This window comes from Heterocephalus glaber, unplaced genomic scaffold (assembly GCF_053883595.1).
Source record: "Heterocephalus glaber isolate CG9 unplaced genomic scaffold, H.glaber_assembly_v1.0 deba00001737, whole genome shotgun sequence".
Lineage (NCBI taxonomy): Eukaryota > Metazoa > Chordata > Mammalia > Rodentia > Bathyergidae > Heterocephalus > Heterocephalus glaber.
This window is the reverse complement of record NW_028258445.1, coordinates 1,219,502-1,238,641: the sequence shown is the minus strand read 5'-3', so window position 1 is coordinate 1,238,641 and position 19,140 is coordinate 1,219,502. Positions and strand designations below refer to the sequence as shown.

The 19,140-nt window shown below is 38.7% G+C and overlaps 1 protein-coding gene across 7 annotated transcripts in view; it reads left to right on the top strand.

The window, feature by feature from the left end:
• The window catches only part of Gria2 (glutamate ionotropic receptor AMPA type subunit 2), a 122,467-nt gene that overhangs the window by 62,030 nt on the left and 41,297 nt on the right, over window positions 1–19,140 (top strand). For all 7 annotated transcript variants that reach the window (XR_002390491.2, XM_013067002.3, XM_004868540.4 and 4 more), the window contains 3 exons: window positions 3,298–3,537; window positions 12,000–12,196; window positions 17,034–17,087. Coding sequence is in view for 6 of the 7 variants with exons in the window: in XM_013067002.3 (XP_012922456.1) it covers window positions 3,298–3,537; window positions 12,000–12,196; window positions 17,034–17,087 (491 nt within the window). In the remaining variant the exon portion in view is untranslated. The remainder of the gene's footprint in view (window positions 1–3,297; window positions 3,538–11,999; window positions 12,197–17,033; window positions 17,088–19,140) is intronic.

Here is a 19,140-nt window from a genome sequence, read left to right as displayed (position 1 = left end):
AAATATTTAATTCCAGTAGAACTCAGTAGGAGCATCTTACCAACTCCTTTGCAATCAGGTTTGATTTCAAGTCCTCGATGCAGTTCTACTACTAATCAGCCTAATCATTTCAGAGACTTGTGATGCTGCCTGGCAATATAATTTTACATCCAGGAAGCTAGAGAGGAAACTGGTTTTTGGTTCCTTTCTCTGCTTCCAGTGACAACTGTCTGTGAGAGTCTGGCATTGTCTCTCTCATTTTAGAAAGTCATCTTTGCAATTATTATCAGACTTTTTGTACAATATTTTGGCTATTCTCAATGGCGGTAAACCTTTCTTCTTTAGAGGATAGATCGAGATTAGAGGAAAATGGGCTTAAATTTTGAAACCATCACTGGGGAATAGGGTAGAGGTGAAAATGAGAGGAGTGATTTCATTTCTAATCAAATGAGGAATAATTCTAAAGCACTGCAACTCATTTTCTTGCCTAACAGGTCCATAGGCTCTTTGAATGACCTAAGTAAAGTGAGGGAATTGAACAATGTTGACAAAATGGCAGTTAGTTGCCTGAGTAGTAAAAGCAGGTTGGGAGAGAAATATCCAGAAAAACAATGGAAGTAGGCCAAGGAACAGTGGCTTCTATACCACAAAGAAGAATGAAGAATGAGAGAGTTTGGGAGGGAGAGGAAAGACACAGCTGTAAAATGATGTGCATTGGAGAAGTAGCTGGATGGCCTGGAAAATGAGCCTTCTGAGGAGACGAGTTGTCATCTCTTCTGAAGTGTGTGTTTGTTTTGAGGTGGGCACCAGCATTTCCAGATGTTTGCAGTAACCAAGAGGTCCCTTGGTCTCTCCCTCCAGACCCTAAAACAAATGGGAAATGAAAGGATGGCTCCTTATTAAGATCGCCTTATCAAGCATTCTGCTGGGGTGGAGGCTGCTGTCTGAATCACAGGAGCCATTTCATTTACGGTGACAGAGGGTTTGCTAATAAATCGTATTGTGTGAAATTAAAATTGTCTGTGGGTGACATGTCACCATTTTGCAGGAAATGAGAAAAATAGAGTCATAATTTTATAGCACTTCTCCCTTTTCATATGTCACATTTCCATTGTCTTAGATGATAGCTTTAACAAAAATCTGACTGAATTTAAAATTTAAGATATACTCAATACCTATGGCACTGTTCATCTAGAAAAGGTTTACCAGTGAAAGGTTTCTGTGGGTATGTAATTAATGGACATAGCCAGCAAATACAGGTCATTTCCAACTTTTGTACAAAAGAAAGAACAAAAATGTAGATATGAAAAAGTGATAGCGATCTCATTGTGTTATGGCATTATGTTAAGGTGTAAAATTAATGTAAAAATATATCCCAACCACCTTTTACTACTCAGGCAACTAAGTGCTGCTTTGTCAACATTGTTCATTTCGCTCACTTTACTTAGGCCATTCAAAGAGCCTATGGACATGTTATGCAAGAAAATGAGTTGCTTTCTAAGCTGTATCAGCCCACCCTGCAGAAGAATGGTGATAAAAGAGGAGATTATATTGACATGTTACACACATAAGGCATAGAAATTCCAGAAAACTTATCTTACAATGACAAAAATAAGTTGAATATCAGAGAATATTTAAAGAAAAATGGAAATCTCTTATAAAAAGAACCACTCAAGGAAATGGTTAACCTTGATTTCAGTTCAATTCATTCATGCAAAAGTTACTAAAATTATTTCTTGATTTATTGATCATCAAATTGATTATTAGAATCTGCATATATTTTAGCTGTGCTTTTATTCATGAAACAAATCTATTTTTCTATAAACTGTTTTCATGAAGGAAATGAAATAAGGTAGTATCGGTCTTATCTTTCAAATAGTATTAATAAAGTTAAGATGTTTGATATTATGTTCTGGGTTGTTACATTGCAACACTGGATAGTTGGTTTCCATTCCTTGATTGAAATGACCCCAAAAGATTGAAAGATTGAAAAATATCAGCTTTTCATTCATTCAAAGCCATCTGATTGACCTGGATTAGTGGTTTCAGGGTCATGGTTTCTATAGAGCATTGGGCGGGGGGGCACTCTTGAACTAAGAATTTCTAACTTGAGAGGGAGAGACAAAGAGAAAGAGACAGAGACAGAGAGAGACAGAATATCAAATTTATATTTTAGAAGGTCATTCTAATTATGCTGTGGAGAATTGAATGGAAGGGCAATAAGTTGAGGAGAAATAACAGTTTAACAGTTAGGTAGGCACACCACTACTCTGGGTTTGTTTGGGCTTTTTTTGTAAATAGAGTATGACCCATTAGTTAGAGTGTAGAATTTGAATGTTTAGATTTTAATGTAGAATCAATCACTTACTAGCTGTGTGACTTGGATAAGCCACTTCATCTCTTCATGAGCCAATTTCCTTATCAGTAATTTGGGAATCGTAATAGTTTCTACCTCAAGGGCTATCATTGAGAAGAAATGAGTTAGTATATTACAGAATATGATGGGTACAGTTCAAGTACAATATCAGTGTATCCTATCAGTGAGCTGGGATGGCTGGGATGGTTAGAGCACATTTGGGGTGTGTCACTGCCATTGACGGAAATAGAGCCCCTGGAAGAGAGGAAGGGGTTGTGGAATGGATGGGGAGTTTCAAAAACAATATTATTCCTTTGTTAAAAATGGTAGTCCTTAGCCAGAATTTTTGGTAATATTCTTTTTTCTTATGTGGTGGAACATACGGGGTAAGTTAGATCCATGGGGAAGATTAATATTGGCTGCTAAAAGCCATGTGTAAACAATGCCTCTTTTGGTGTGTTGCAAGTATGGCATTAGATTCTCCTTAAAGAGGTTTTGTTCAGCATCAGAACTCTTTGGAAGCACACTGACCTAATATACAAGCATTGTAAATACAATAGAGCTTTTTGAAGGAATCACATTTTGTAGGAAATGAGCTCTTACAAATGTATGTAAATCTTAGGAAACCACAGTTTGTTCTTACAACTAATGGTTTTTACTTGTACATTTTTGTGTTCCTGCTCCACAATTATGTTTATGCTTTCGCAGCTTGTTAAGCTATAATGCAAGTATTTTCTTGGAGCCAGAATTATTACTTTTTATACTCTGTAATTCTGTAAATTCCTCCAGGAGTGCTAGGTAAATAGGTGCTCATAAATTTTAATGGATCCTTAAGATGAATTCTGCATTTCCTTCGATCTGTTAATGATTTTGTATTTTACATAAAGGATGTTTCAAACAGATCCATGTGATTGTATGCAGATTACAGTGATTGATCTTTTCTGTTTTTCCTATTCTTCCAGTCTGCTCCCAATTTTCAAGAGGCGTCTATGCGATTTTTGGGTTTTATGACAAGAAATCTGTCAATACCATCACCTCTTTCTGCGGGACCCTGCACGTGTCCTTCATCACCCCCAGCTTCCCGACAGATGGCACACACCCCTTTGTGATCCAGATGCGGCCCGACCTCAAGGGGGCGCTGCTCAGCCTGATCGAGTACTACCAATGGGACAAGTTTGCATACCTGTACGACAGCGACCGAGGTGAGTGTGCCTGCTGGCTCTCTATCTCTGTCCTGGGTCAACTCCAGCACTTGCATTCACTGTTTAGGGGGTTGCTGAACTGTGAGTGCACACTAAGACCCGAGGGGCACTTGGCTTAGTTTGGTTGTGCAAATGAATAATGCAGTATGAAAACTGGGCAGCATGTTTAGAGTAAATAACACAATAAAAGGACTGTATGATTTACAGAGATAGTCTGTTATTCCAGTGCCCATGTGCAGTTGTAACCTAAAGAGCAGTTTCTGGCATCAGCAGTGAGGACGGTATAACTCTACTACTAGTCCAAGGGGAATGAAATGGCTCATGTGCAGTTCCCCTGAATACACCCACAAGAGTGTTCCCACTAAGTCACGGTTATTATACATTGCTACAGGTGGCCACTGGTGAGAAGATAACCTCAGAGAAGTTATGAAGCTGCTTAGGGTCCAACAAGGGTCTCTGATACCAGACCAGAGTTTCTCCCACGATCCCACACGGTTGTTTACGATGAGATACCGTTGATCAGCATGCCAGACTTGACTTGTTATACTGGACTTTGTGGGGGAAATATCTTCTTACAGTTTTCGCATTTCTTGCTTGACTGTCATGACACAGAAGCCCAGCTGGATTCATCCCTGGGCATGTGTGAGTCTGTAAGCTCCTCAGACTGCATGATGCATTTTCCACGAATGTTCCCATGTTGTCTTTCTAGAGAGAATGTCCAGAAGCCGAGTTGTGAGGCTAAGGTACCTGGGTCAGCAGGGCAGCTAAGCACTGAGTTTCCTTCAGCAGCTGGCTCCCTGGAGTATTTGAAGGTACACATGGAATCTGGGAGACTGTGTTGCCCAAATAGGAGCTCCTTACCCTCAAGGGCAGGCAGGGAGAGCTGGCCCTATGGGCTCCCCATTGATCAGTCTGCAGTCTTGGGCTGCAGAGAGACAGGGTCACGAACGCCCCAGCTAGTGTCCACCCTCCGCCCTGTCCTGCCCTGGAGTCTGCTCTCTGGCCAGCCCAGAGGAAATGGCTGAGGCTGCAGCTTCTCAGAGCTGAGAAGGAGCCTTCAGTCTTCTGGGGAATGAAGAACAGGAACAACCAGTTAGAGTAAATACAGATCCCAATGTGCTGGATGACTCGGAAGCACACTTCTTTTTAATGTGTTAAAAGAGCTTATACAACTGAGCGGTTAAGTTATTTTTAGTCTTTGCTCTTGTTAACTTCTCTTTTTAAATGTTTTTAATAGTACATGTTCGTAGTACGTGATGTTTCCATTCACCTGAGGGAGTAGGTACAGATACTCAGCACAGCTTACATCTTCTTATTCCTCTTCCCTCCCCATTCTCCTGCCCCCTCTGCCTCTGGGGCCCCTTCCACCCATTTTTTTTAAAGTTCAGTTATTGCTTTGTTTTGTTAAAACTAGCTTGGCACCCGGATAATTTCAGTGCCTTTCTCGACCCTGCCCACACCTTGCTGATGGGATTTCTATCACTGCATACATGTTATTTCCTATCGCCCTCTTTCTCACGCAAACTCCTCCCCTGGACAAGTCACCACTGCGAGTTCAGTCCCTCATCTTCCCCACTTTACACGCATCTTGCTTTAATCAAGTTTGCACAAGAGAGCCAGAGCTACTGTTTAAATTTTTTTTGACAACTTCAATCCCTCTCTTAAAGCACTTCAGTGGTTTCACATTGTGATGAGGATGAAATAAAGATTCTTAGCATGGATCTAAGGCTTGCTAATACCTGGTTCCTGCTGAAATCTCTCATATATTCCACACTCTTACTCACTCACTTGGGCTAAATCCATTTGACCTTCTTTCTCTGTATAAGAAGGGCCAAACTCTTCTACCTCAGATGTCCACAGCCTGTCTCAGGCTCTCATCCCTTCGTGACATCTAGTTTATCTATCACTTCCTCAGATATGGCTCTCACACTACTCTCTCTCAAAATGAGGACTTGTTTTCCTTCTAGGACTCAGTGTCGCTCCTAATTAGTAGTGGGGTGGATCCTGTGAGTCCAGAAGAGCTTATTGAGGTGTGCTCCAGGGACCACGTTAGACACACAGTGGAGCTCTCTGTGCAGCTTGGTCCCAGCTATAAACTGAGGAAGGCAATGGCCATGAAGAGGTCAGGACACTGGGTGTGCAGCTCACACCTGGATAAGCAGCCTTCGGGTAAGGCTGGAAACAGAGGAGCTGGTCAGCGACCAGTACTCACCGCTGGGTGACTTAATCACCTGTGCACGTTGAGACGATGCTAGAAGCTGAAGCTTCCTTGATGGATCAAAGGATCAGAAGATTCACTCACTACCGTTTCCCAAGGTTGGAGATGCCATTTTTAGATTCGGAACTTCACTCCCACCCCCACAGTTATTGCCTCTCTTTAAAACTGAGCTTTTGAGAATATCCAAGTAGACATGAGCTGCTGTAAATACAAGAGCAACTCTGGTGGGTGAAAAGTGAAATGGAGAGCGATGGGAGCCGAGCAGTGGCGGGTGAAGATGGATGAACTTATGTACTGGCAAAGAGGATCTGGGACATTTTTAAATGATTTTATTAGTACTTTAGAAATATTAAGTGAAATTGGAGTGGTGAGATAATCTACAATTATTAAATTATACAAATTGATTTGAGTCAAGTGCATCTGATGAGCAAAGAATGTTAGAATAATAATAATGTTAAGTAATTATATAGGAAAGCCAAAATGACCTTATGAATACATTTTCAAGGTATTATCGAGGAGCGGGTGATGTTTTAATGTGAGAGATGTTACACTGGCCTTTCAACTGAGACTATTTTCAGAGATAAATGGGTAAGACTCTCAAAATACTGGCAAAAGACTTGACCTTTGTGTAATGTTTTACTTGGCTCATGAAAGTGGGATTATTGTTCTCTGATTTATTCTTATTACTGCAATGACTTAATTTTTATGGCTTTAACACCATACTCCTTTTAAAAAGTTAATCTTACATTCCTCATGGGAACTACTTTCTTTCCTTTGGGCTTACCCCATTTCTCTAATGCTTCAGAGAGGCCCTCCCTTGCTTTAATGCTATATGATTAGGAGAAGGCAACTTTGCATGCTTTGCTCTCATTAGCCATGCTTTGAAAAATAGACGGCATGGTTTCATCTTTCAACTTACATCTCTATATGCTTCCATTTCAGACTATTTGATCTGTCCTTGATATGACACCCTTGCTATCTCCTTAATTAGAGGTTTTTGTTCTAGCTTCTTTCTTGCCTTTTCTGAGAGTCTAGTTCAGGTCACAGACGGTTAAATAATAATAATACCTAAATATATAAATGAATGTACTTTGGAACAACAACAACATGGGGCCCACACAGGAAAATTCTCCCTGACATTCTGCCCAGCTTGTGCAGTAGATGAAGAAGATGAAATTGTTCTCCACTGCTTTGTCTAACTATTCTGAACTGCTGTCACATCGTTCCTTACTTCCTCCCGAGCTGTCCAGTGCTGAGAAGCAAGTTAAGGGATGGCACCCCCTCATGAACAAATACATTCTGGTCTTGGGGCAGGAGCATCTCTGATGAATCTGAATGTATTGGCGTCAGGCTGCTGAGACCATTCCTCTGTCCTGGGGGCCCCAGGTCTCACTGGGGACCCCTTGTCCTTGCTCAGGGCTGCGTACTAGGACTCTGCAGGAAGCAGATACATAGAGCTGAAACACATTTTTAACCATAATGTGTTACCTTTGTGAGTTCATTCAGTATTATAGTTTTAATCTTTAGATAAATGTGTAGTATATTAGACTCAGCCCTAAATTAAACTCTGGTTTTTATTTATTGGTTCAGTGCCAACAAGGTAAAGTAATACTATGTATTTCATAGGCAGTGGCTCAAGTATCTTGTCGTGATTTTAATTTGGAGCAAGAATTGTCTCCTGTAGGGAAGGCATTTTGATTTTAGTTCTAAGAAAATATGACACTTGGAACAAAAGTGCTTCCAAAATGTACATTTCTTTTCTGCGTTGCTGGAGGAAGCCCATGAGGAAGTGCTGTGCTAATCTCCTCCGGGCCAGCGCTGCCGCCATGATTTAGTGATCATAAATATTAAGTACAGTGCCAGGAGGATGAATAAACGCAGTGAATTTTAAATGGAACAAAACATTTTTAAGAGTAAAGACATGGTCTGAATGGAGTGTACCTTTCGCAGATCATTTTAAATTTCGCCCTTTTATGCGCAAAGACACTGAGATGCCCTCAGTGTGCAAGCTTGGGGCTTGTGTGTGGCCCTCCAGTGTCCGGCCCGTTAGTTCTAGAGGAAGCTGTCTCTTATGCTGCTGTCACTGTGTGCTTTACAAGGCTGCCCCCTTATCAGTAGTTTACGCAGCGAGCACCAGTGGTAACAGTAGGTACGTGAAGAGCTAGGGCAATTTAATAATACTGGAATCTGGCCATTAGTCTAAAGTTGCGCTTTAAACAAATACCTAAAGCTTCAGTAGAGTTGAGAACTTAATTTTAGGTCTTTTTAATATTCTTGAAAATTTTAGAGAACACTCTATTTTTAATATATTGTCTAGGAGAGATAGATACTTTCAAAATTTGTTTCTATTTTTAGAAGAACAATTCTGTATCTTTATGGTTTTATTTGTTCTACATAATTCAGTAAGAAAAAATCAGAAAATTTAGTATCCTTATACAATAATATGATTATTAGAGTTAAATAATACTATAGTAATTTAGGAATAGTATATTACTAAAATATATATGATATTAGTATAGTAATTATTATAGTAATTTAGTAATAATAATATTATTAGTAAAAACAGTGCTTATGTGGAGTTTCCAGTGTCCATACTAGTTTATATTCTGATAAATGTGTTTTTGAAGATATTTCTGGGTTAGTTACATGGATGGGGAAGAAGTATAGATCCGGTAACACTTTTCTCTTGGAATTAGAAAATGGAACTGGGTGATGGAGAGCATGAATTGGTGTTTTATCTGACATATTCAAGTCGATTTCACCTTCGTAGTCATAATATACATTTATAGTGTTAGAGTCATCTGTTAGTGATATTTAGACTTAAAAGCTAACTATGACATATAAAGAAGTCAGACTTAATACAAAACTTGTACTTAGTTGTAAAGAATGGGCCAGTCCCATGCAGAGTGTGGGCAGGCCTGAGACTACTACGGAAGAAGTCCTAATCAGTCACCACAGAGAGAGGACCTCATCTCCTCTAAGTACCTGTCAGATTTGCCCTTGTCTGTGAGCAGCTTCCGGCCAGCCTTTGGGGTGATTTAATATTATTCAGTGTCTCCTGACTAAACTAAATTACCATGAAATTTGACATAGCACTACTTGAGCAGTTTAGCTTCTTAATAAATTGATGAAATTTTTACAAGACATTAATCTTGAGTTTTAGTAATGGAGACTGTATGGACTGCAAGTTACTTTTACCACCTAAAATGAAGGACATTTTAAAACTACATTCTTCTTGTATATCATTCTCATATTCTCTGAGGATGTATTGCCAGTAAATTTTAGGTTTAAAACAATCACTTGACATAATCCTTTCACGCATTTATAAATGGGTTTGCATTTAAATTCTCTTTTCATATCTCTCAAAACATGGGACAGAATTTCAAATGCATGGGTTCTTACTATGTGGGAATGTTTAGTATGTGGGAAACTTTGTAATTAAATGAAAACCAATGAAGTAACTTGTTGCAAGAATAAAGGATGCTCCCTGGAATCGATAAATTGTGGACTGCATATAGCACATCATTTATGGACTTTTTAATGCTCTTAAGGTAGCAAGGGGAATTGTACGATGATAGGATATGGAAATGTAGGATCTGAAGGGTGGGAGAGGTTTAGAAATTTGGATTTCTTTCCTTCCTACCTGGACAGAATGGTGGATAAACTTGATTGCTGTTTTCAAGCACACTGGTAGCTGTGGAACTGATATGACAGCCAGCTGCAAATGTTCTGACTCTGCTGATGATAGAAGCAAGAAAGGCAGTTGAATTATCACATGGGAGGATTTAATTTACCTAAAGTGAGCAGAAATCATAGGTGCTCTGTGACGGTTTTAAAACTTTACATTTTATCGCTAAACATTTTAAAAAATGGAATGTAATCTTTTCAAATTGTCCCTTGAGAAATTCATGTTTATCTACATCTTTATTTTATGGGTCAAAATGCAAGAAACTTGTTTTGTTGTTTTGCCCCCCCCCCAAAAAAATCAAAACACAAAAACAAAATGATACACTTCAACTTCAGTGTATTGTTTAATTGTCCATTCTGAAATAAATTATTTTTCATGTTCATTATGAAGTATTTAAATGACAACTAGAATAGTAGGAAAACTGCTAAACATTCTGTTTTGCTTCTTGATATTTTTCGTGGTACTGGGAGTTGAACCCAGTGCCACAGTTCTGAGCTGCATCTCCACCCACTCCCTTGTTGTTCTGAGACATAATCTCCCTAAGTTGCTAAGTTAATTGTCCAAAGTTGCGAAGCCTCCCAAGGGCAAGGATTACAGATGTGCACCTCTGAGCCCATCCCTAGATTCTTTTTTTTTTTTTTTTTTTTTGGTACCGGGGATCGAACTCGGGTCCTTGCACTTGCGCAGCAGGCGGCGACATTCAAGCATTCTTAACTCAGCTTTATTAATGACTGAGTGGGCAATTCTGCTTTTGCCTCTATAGCCCTCTTTTCTGTACAGTTATTTAGGGCCAAGTAGTCATCACCCCATTATTTTACCTGGTGTTAATGACACTGTCTTTTGCCATTTATTCCTTATAAATTGGTGGTGGAAGGTGGGTGAAACCCACTGTAAGTTGGTGGCCTTAGTGGGTCACAGATAGTGCTGAGTGTCTTTGTTTGGAGACCACAGTAGGCTCGGTAGCCTCTCCTCTGAGTTGTGATGTGACTAGCCCTTTATGTTGATGCTTGACTCATTAATGCAGTAGGTGTCACAGAATGGTAATAAATCTAAGTTATCCTTGCTCATCAACTATTGGCTGGTATTTCTATAAAGAACAACCTTTAATTCATTGTTATCCAGGGTATAGTTCATATAGGAAGGCAAGAAGGTGCATGTTTTCCTTCCTTAGTTTTCAGAATAATTAATTGGTTCCAGTCCATTGGAGACAAGCACATATTTTTTAACAAATATATTTTCACCATTACTTTTAATTATGACTTCATAGATTTAAAGTATCTTGTGTCTTTTAGTCTTTGTCACTTATTCTACTTAATATCCCAATGATCCTATCTTTCTTTATTTAAAGAGAACCTCTTCAAATTGGCCCCTTGGTCTTTTGACATAAGCTCTAGGAGGACATCCTGGTTTCCTGGCATCATGAGATGTTCTAGACTCATCATATAAACTCTTTGGCTAATATTGAATCCATAATAATTTTAGTATTTTTTTTCTAAATTGAAGTAGTGTTTGGCAAAATTTATAATTAATACATTTCTTGTCGTGGTAAAAAGTTTTAAATAAAATGTTATTAAGTTATAGAAGATGTGATCAGATTAGGTGAATCATACATTTTAGCAGTAAAGAAGGATCTTTTGATAAATAGGGGGGCTTTTCTGGAAACAGGAGGGTGATATTTGTATTCAGAATTCCTTCTGTAACCTGGACTTCCTGTTTCTCACGTGAACAAAGAACTTGACTTGATTGTAAATAGCCAAAGTGGTGAGGGAGATGAGATTATGTACTAGTCATTGCACTACTAAACTGCAAATCAAACTCTTCAGGAAACAAATCCCCTAGTTGTTAAGCTTCTCAGTCCCAAATATGGAGAAATATTTGGAGAATTTAAAAAGATAATAATTTTCTAAGTCGTGTCTGCTATAAGCAGAATTACTAATGAGTGATGAAATAATCTCCTACTGAGGAGTTGAGACATCTGTGTAGAGAACTGCCATCATTTTTCGTTGGCAGACATCTTAACTGCTATGGGATCAGTCCTGATAACAAAAAATAATAAAACAGGAGGTTGCAGAGGGAAAAAAAAGCGATAAAACTGCAGACCCAAATCAATAGGAGGAAATATTACAGCGTCCTTGAGGTTATCACCTGAGGCCCCACAGCTACCTTTCATTGAAATGTACTCAACTCTTCGAAGATATCGATGTCAAGTGATAGACTGGCATATAAGACTCCACAACTTTACCAGTCTATGGGGAGAAGGAACGTTTGTGATATCTTACATGACACTTCAGTCATACCCAAAAAAGGCAGCTGGCAAGGTGAAAGAAAGGGACATTGTCTTCCTCTCTTTTTGGTTAGAACAACAGTATTTAAGTCATGAGTTGTGATGGGAAGTAGACATAAGCAGATATTGATAGATCATAGCTATATTTTTGAAGAGTCAACATTGCCTCAGTTGTGCAAATATCTCAGCGTTGACTGTGTGCACTGGTGATTTTGCAGCCCAGATCGGAGTCGAGCATCCTTCAGAGTCATCACTTTCCTTTGCCTTCCTAGGGTTATCCACACTGCAAGCTGTGCTGGATTCCGCTGCTGAAAAGAAGTGGCAGGTGACGGCTATTAATGTGGGCAACATCAACAATGACAAGAAAGATGAGACCTACCGCTCGCTCTTCCAAGATCTGGAGTTAAAAAAAGAACGGCGTGTGATCCTGGACTGTGAACGGGACAAAGTAAACGACATTGTAGACCAGGTTTGCTCCTCTCTGTTCCTCTGCTTTCAACAAATTTAGCGTTTAAGCGTGCAATATCGGAGTTTGCATGGAGCATTTGGTAAGAGCTTGGACAGTGGTTTTCACTTCGTGAGCAAAGCTCATCAATTACATGATGTCTAGCTTCAGTTAGCCCTGAAGAGTGGCTGTCAATAACACCAACAATTGCATTAGTTATCAAATAAACTCAATGTATAATTCCTTACTTTCATGCTTTACATACATCTTGCACTAGCTGTGATATTTGAGTTGAAAATTTTAAATTAAATTCTGCGAAATTTAATTCTTTACTAGCTAAAAAAATAGACATGTATTGAGTCAAAATCTGAGTTCTAAAATTGAAAGGATTTGTTTGAGGAACATGAATTATCTCAATTATTAGAGTACAGTATGGTGGATTCTAATGTGAAAAGCTGATCTTATTATTTAACTAGGTCCATGTCTCTAGGAAGAGTAGGTACATATTTTTGTAAGAAGTAGTTTTTATCCCTACATTAAGAAATTTGTGTCATTATGCAAAAAACAAACTCTGTGAAATTAAAATATGAAAGAAAGACATTCAGACCACATTCACTATTTGAAAAGTTAACTGGAAGTATCCATTTGGACTCTTTGAAAGAATAGCATGATGCAAGAGACAGGAGTTATTTTTATCTGTCCTTATTGTACTACCTTGTTCAGTTTAAGAGCTTTTTAGGATAGAGCAGCTATGCAGTGATATCACAGTGATAAAAAGTAAAGCCCACCATGTTTTAAAAACAAGGTAAGTGATCCGGGATGCATAATAATTGACTGAGCAAAGAGATCATAAAAAATGAGTTCAATGGTGTCTATGACTTATTGTGTGTGTGTGTGTGTGTGTGTGTGTGTGTGTGTATGTGTGTGTAGAGAGATGGTGGCTACTAGGTCCTTGGAAATACATATGACTGAAAAGAAAATCCACAGTTACATATGCCTTTCTTGGCTTGTCTAGGCTTAGAGTCAAAAATTATATTTATTATTTTTTTCCAACACAAAACATTTTACACATATAAATGTTAATGAAACCCTAATTGATATATACTATACGCCTTAAGATACAGGAAGCGAATCTCCTGTAATATATTGAACAACCGAATCAACTTAACTTGTTATAAGAAAGAACCACATATTGTATGACAGGTGAATAATTTCAGTGAAAAACATCTTGTCTCAGGAGATGAATTTAGGATTGTTTTTAATCTGAAGGCCTTTTGTTCAGATGTAAATCTCAAAATCTCATTTGAATTTCATAGGAGATTCTCATTAAACCTCCATTTTCATAATATTCATTAGTCTGATTTTAAAAATTTACGTATGCCCGGCCCATCACCATAAATGTTGGTGAAAGCCTTTGTAAAAATAACTGTTCAAAACTAGAAGGGAGAAAGTGCAAAGGAAATTAGGGCCATATGAAAAGCATTGTTTAGAAGTAAATCTATTATAATGATTACATAAATGTTCTTATGGGCAGCTATTCAAAATGTAGAGTGTTTCACACATGTGTAAGATATCCTCAAATATACTGAGCACATACAGTGGGTGGTGTGTGACTCCGCACACATTTACTGAGGACATCCTCTGTTCTAGAATGAAGGGTGCAAAGAAAGACAAGGACGAGTGGTGTTTGTATCCCATGAACTTGTTGTTTAGAGGGGAAGAAAAAATGTACATTTATAATAACATAATATTACAAGTCTTAATGCAGTGTGGTATGTCAGCCAGCTTTCCCTTGCTATAACAAATACCTGAGATGAGAAAACTAACAAAGTTTTAGTTTGGCTTATAGTTTTAGAGGTTCAGCCCATTGCTTTTGGGTGTGTGGTGAAGGAAGCACCTCACTTCCTGGCAGCTGGGAAGTAATAAGAACCATAGGAAGAGACCAGGGCCACAGTGCCCACGAGGAAGTGCCCCCAGTAACTTAAAATCTCTGATGGGGCCCTACTTCTTAAAGGTTTCTGAAACCTTTCTTGTCACCTCATTGAGACCACACCCTTTGTGCATGGGCCTTTGGGGACATTCACAATCCAAACTGTAGTAGCGGCCTAGAAATGAGGAGGACACGCCTTTCTTTCCAGAGAAAGGGGGGGTCTGTCAAGGGCTCACAGAGAAGTGGCATTCAGCTGCTTGAGTTCATTTACTTCTTTGTTAAATAAATATTCCCTAAGTGTGCAGTGCTTGCTGGAAGCCACAGCATTCAATCCACAAAAGTTGTGTTAAGCAAAATAGGCCAGGCCCCATGGAGGTGTATGCATGTGAACTTGGAATGAATGTATGATTACATCAATGGAGCATAGGATGAATGCAAGGAACGGAGTGTTCTGAAAGAGAATTTCAGGAAGAAGCAGTTTAGATTTGGAATTTCTTCAAGGAATAGTGTTTAGCAGACAAAGTGGAAATAAAGTGTTTTCTAAGAAATGGAAATACTATTTATTTATTTATTTACCCAAACAGTATTTCAGGGGAAGAGATGAAACTCTTTATCTTCCCAATAGCCTGAAGTTAGCAGTAGAATTGAACTGCATTTCATCGTAGGTATTTTATTATCATTTCTTAAAACCTTAGAGGTACTTACTTCTAGCTGTGTGTAGGTAGGAAAAGTATTCAGCAAAAAACATAACTTAGCATAAATTTTCTATTGTTAGTATAATATTGTTTTACAAAGCAAAGTTATAATAGTTAATTTGGCCAACACTAATTTTTATATAGATTTTAGTGAATTTTCACCTCTTTCTCTCGGTGAACACTTAGAGTCTACTGGTATCACCATTTCTACTGTGTTTATCCTAATTCTCAGAAGGAAGACCTGGATGCTTCAGAAATTAGAATTTACAATAAGCAGAGCCAGTAGATGTCCTTAGGATATGTGGCAGACACCAGTGTCTTGATAAAATTGATATTAATTCAGAAGGATACACAGTGTTTAAAATCCTTCAACATAGAGGGTACAGTTTTCTTGGAAACTTTCTAGCTACATTGTGCACAAATAGCTTAGAAAAGAATATACACCCCCAACTTCTTCCAAATAGCTGCCATGTATTATCAAAGTGGCATATGGTAGAATTCCTCCCAGGATCTTGGTCCTTGCTCTTCAGCTAAGTAGGCTGCTTGTGCACATCTGTCTGTGTCGGTGATGATGAAAAATCAGGGAATTCTACTCCCAGGGGCTCACAATTTGGCTGAGAGTCATCGTGCTGCAAAAGTTAATAAGATAACAGATACGGTGATGAGAGAGATTGAGGGATGGGCAGTAGCATTGCAGTGCTCCATGATCTAAGAAGGAACCCCTGTGCCTTGAGCATAGACAGTGGAAGATGTGAGCTGGGAGAAGCTCACAGAATCATTTAAATTTGCACCCTGTTAAGAATTTGGTTTATTTTGCTAAAACACACAGAGATTACCAAAGCAGGCTAGTCAGGAGATGAAGCCAATGGCTGCAATTTTTATCTATAGCCTTGGCATTTCTTACTTTCTTTACACTGTGATTATTATTTTTTTAAAAGAAAGGAGATAGATGTTCTTGGATTTATGATGGCTTGATTTATGACTTTTCTACTTGACAATAGTATGCAAGCCAAATACACTCAGAAGAAAGTGTACTAGGATTTTTGAAGTTTGATCTCTTCCGGGGCAAGGACATGCTGTTGGCAGTGTCAGGCACTGGGATGCTGGGGAGAGGTGGTACACCTCAACTTCCAGCCCCAAGGTCAGTGATCAAGAGGGGAAAGAATGTATATTCTCCTCCCACACTCTCCTGCGTCCTTTGTGGTCAAAGAGATTTGGTAGGTTAGCTACATTAGATGCTGGTGTTTGCGTGGGGGCGTACTGGGAAATGGAACTCAAGTAGCTCAAGATCAGCTACATTTTCTCTCTCTCTCTGTCTCTCTCTCTCTCTCTCTCTCTCTCTCTCTCTCTCTCTCTCTCTCTCTCTCTCTCTCTTTCAATGGGATCTCACTGAGTCACCCAGGCTTTGTGATCCTTCTGCCCCAGCCCCCCAGAGTGCTGGGATTCTAGGTGTACTGGACCACACATGGCATAACCTCATCATAAGCTGAAAAGTTATCTCTCTTTTCCAGAAATACAGCATGATCATGTTCATTGCACCTTTACCTACTCTTTTCATGTTGTTGTTGGTCAGTGCAAAGTCAGATTGGTTCAGTAATATCCAAAACTGTTGTGAGCATTACCAGTATGACCTCTTGTTCCACGAGGTGCTTTTCATGGTATTGATCTTTTACTTAAATTTGTGGGAAAAAAAATTAGCCTCTCGGATACTTTGCTTTGTAAGCTAGAAATAATGTCCGTTTGAACTAAGCTGTAAGCCTTTAAACGTTCTGAGGGTAGAAATATCATTTTATATATCAATTTAAAAATCTTGTATTTACTCTGTTTTCAAATTTTAGTAGTTTTATAACTCTGTGCTTATCTTTGACTATATAATGTGAGTATAAAACCTCAGATGTTGATTTTAGCTGTTTAATATTTCACTAGCTTTTGTAGGAATAATATTATGAATGGATTTTATGCTTCTTAATATTTTATAGTATTATTCTCACTATTAATAAAAATTAATAAAAATTGGGTAATTATTTGGTAATTATTTGGGGTTAGTGATTAACTTCTTGAAAGATAACTGTTATTTAGGACTAAAATGCAGTATTATTTTTCCCTGAGAGAAATATTTTCTTGATTGCATAAAAGCATAGTAGGTATGATTTCTGTTATTTCTGAAACAGATTGCAATACTAGTATTTATATTGACATTACTTATACTTATTAAATGATTGTTTATCTTTGGTAGGTTATTACCATTGGAAAACATGTTAAAGGGTATCACTACATCATTGCAAACCTGGTAAGTAAACTGATTACTATTTATTATTTCAATACTCTTTCTAAAATTAACTGAATGATGATGATTTATTAGTGGTGTTTTACAAGTATAATTTTGTTATATCTGTTAGGTTTATAGTGGCAAGTATTTCAACTTGCTGTTTTAGATTTACGTCCCACTTTATATTTCCAATTAATTTCTTATTATAAACATTGATGTAGGAGGTTCTCAGGGACAATCTGGCCAGGAGGAGGAGCGCAGGGAGGAGAGGCGCAGGGGCCGCCTGACCGTGCTGGAGAGCAGATTCGGGCGCAGTGGACCCCGGGCCTCTCTGGGCGCACCTGCTTCCTCTGCAGGGGGCTTAGGAAATGGCCGGCACCCAGGACACTGGCTTAGGTCAAAGCCCACCACCGGCGTAGGAGGTGACCCGACACTCCAAACAGCCAGGTAGCTCCAAACCTCGTCTCGAAGTACCCACTTCCTCTCCTCGCAGTGCTACTTTCTAGAGAATAGGAATTGCAGAAGTTCTTGAAACTCCAGAGACATGCGCAGAAAACAAGGCGATTAAATGGAAGTCTCCATGTGGGATTCCGAGCCTCGCTGTACCTCGTCCACCATTCTATCCCTAGGCTTTAACCAGAACCACGCACTATATGGGAGATGAGGGGATTCTGACCGAACGGAATGGCCAGAGAAAAGGAAAACAGATATGGCCCAAAACCACTCTGTCCACGCTGCCTGACCATCTGTCTGCGGTGCAGCATGCTGGGTAATGAGCCTCGCTGATGCGCGGAGGAAGTACCAGAGATATGTTCAGCCTCGCTCTGCAGTAACTTAGCAAGCATTCAAAGGAAAAGTTTGGCCATGAACATGAATACCAAAAACAGAAACAGGGCTGGAGACATGAGAAAAATGTTTAAGCATATAATTAACATCTACGGGAAACCAGAGGCAAACATTTTACCTGTAAAAAAGAAGGGAGAATAAGAGCTGTGGAAAGCTAACTTCTTTTATTTCTTAAAACAGCAAGGTAAATTTATATGAGCTTGGGAATAAAGTTGAATCACATCCCAGAGTACATAACAAATGACGACATGGTATAGGAAAACATAAAACCCATAAGCGATTTAGACATTTGATTTAAGGGTAGCAATATCTCAATAATAGACATTCTAGAAAGAGAGATGAATGAAGATAAGAGAGGAAAGATCTTAAAGTACCATTTTGGAAAGTATCCAGTATTGATTGACTCAATTCTTCCCATTGGGTACACACAATAATGAAAGAAGAAAGGCAGTGAAAATTCATTGTGGAATTTTGGAGATAAGAAAAGCTTTTTAAAGTTTTTGGAATTAGTAAGGAAGTTGTAGGAATGAGAAGCAGATCGTATACAAAGAAGAGTTAGAAATGATGTTTTTCCCATAGCAACAATGGAAAATGAAAGTCAATGAGACAGTGCCTTCCAATTATAAAGTTGTCACTTTACCATTCTGTATTGCGATAAAATACTGATGGAATGTCAGGATAAAATGAAATCCTTTCAAGCATGCATTGTCTCCAAAAATTTACCTCCAGTGTGTCTCAGGAAACTCCAGGGGAAATCTAGCAGAAGAAAGAGTGCAAAGAGAGAAATGTGACCGAGAGGATAGGATGTCCTCAGAAAAGGAACTAAGAAACTGAAGGACACACCAGGATAACAGCTGCAGAGTAGACGGAAAGAGGAATCCATTCAGACTGCTGCTAAGGAGGAGGACTCTGGAAATTGAATGTTCAGGAAAAATTTGAAATACATTTCCAGATATGTTTGAATATTTTATTTTTAAGGAATCTTTACTCTTCTTAGGTGAAATATTTTCATGAAGCAACTGGAAAAAAATTAAGGTTAGACATAAAATTTTAGGGAAGAAAGGAGACAATTACTAACATTGGAAAAATGTTCAAGGAAGAAAATGAGACACTAGTATTGTTTGGCTTTGCTTATGAATAACACATCCAAGTAAAAATGTGTAAATAGCAAATGTTGGGTAAAATGGGTGAGGAGATGAATGTTTTGGTTATATATTTGAGTTACATG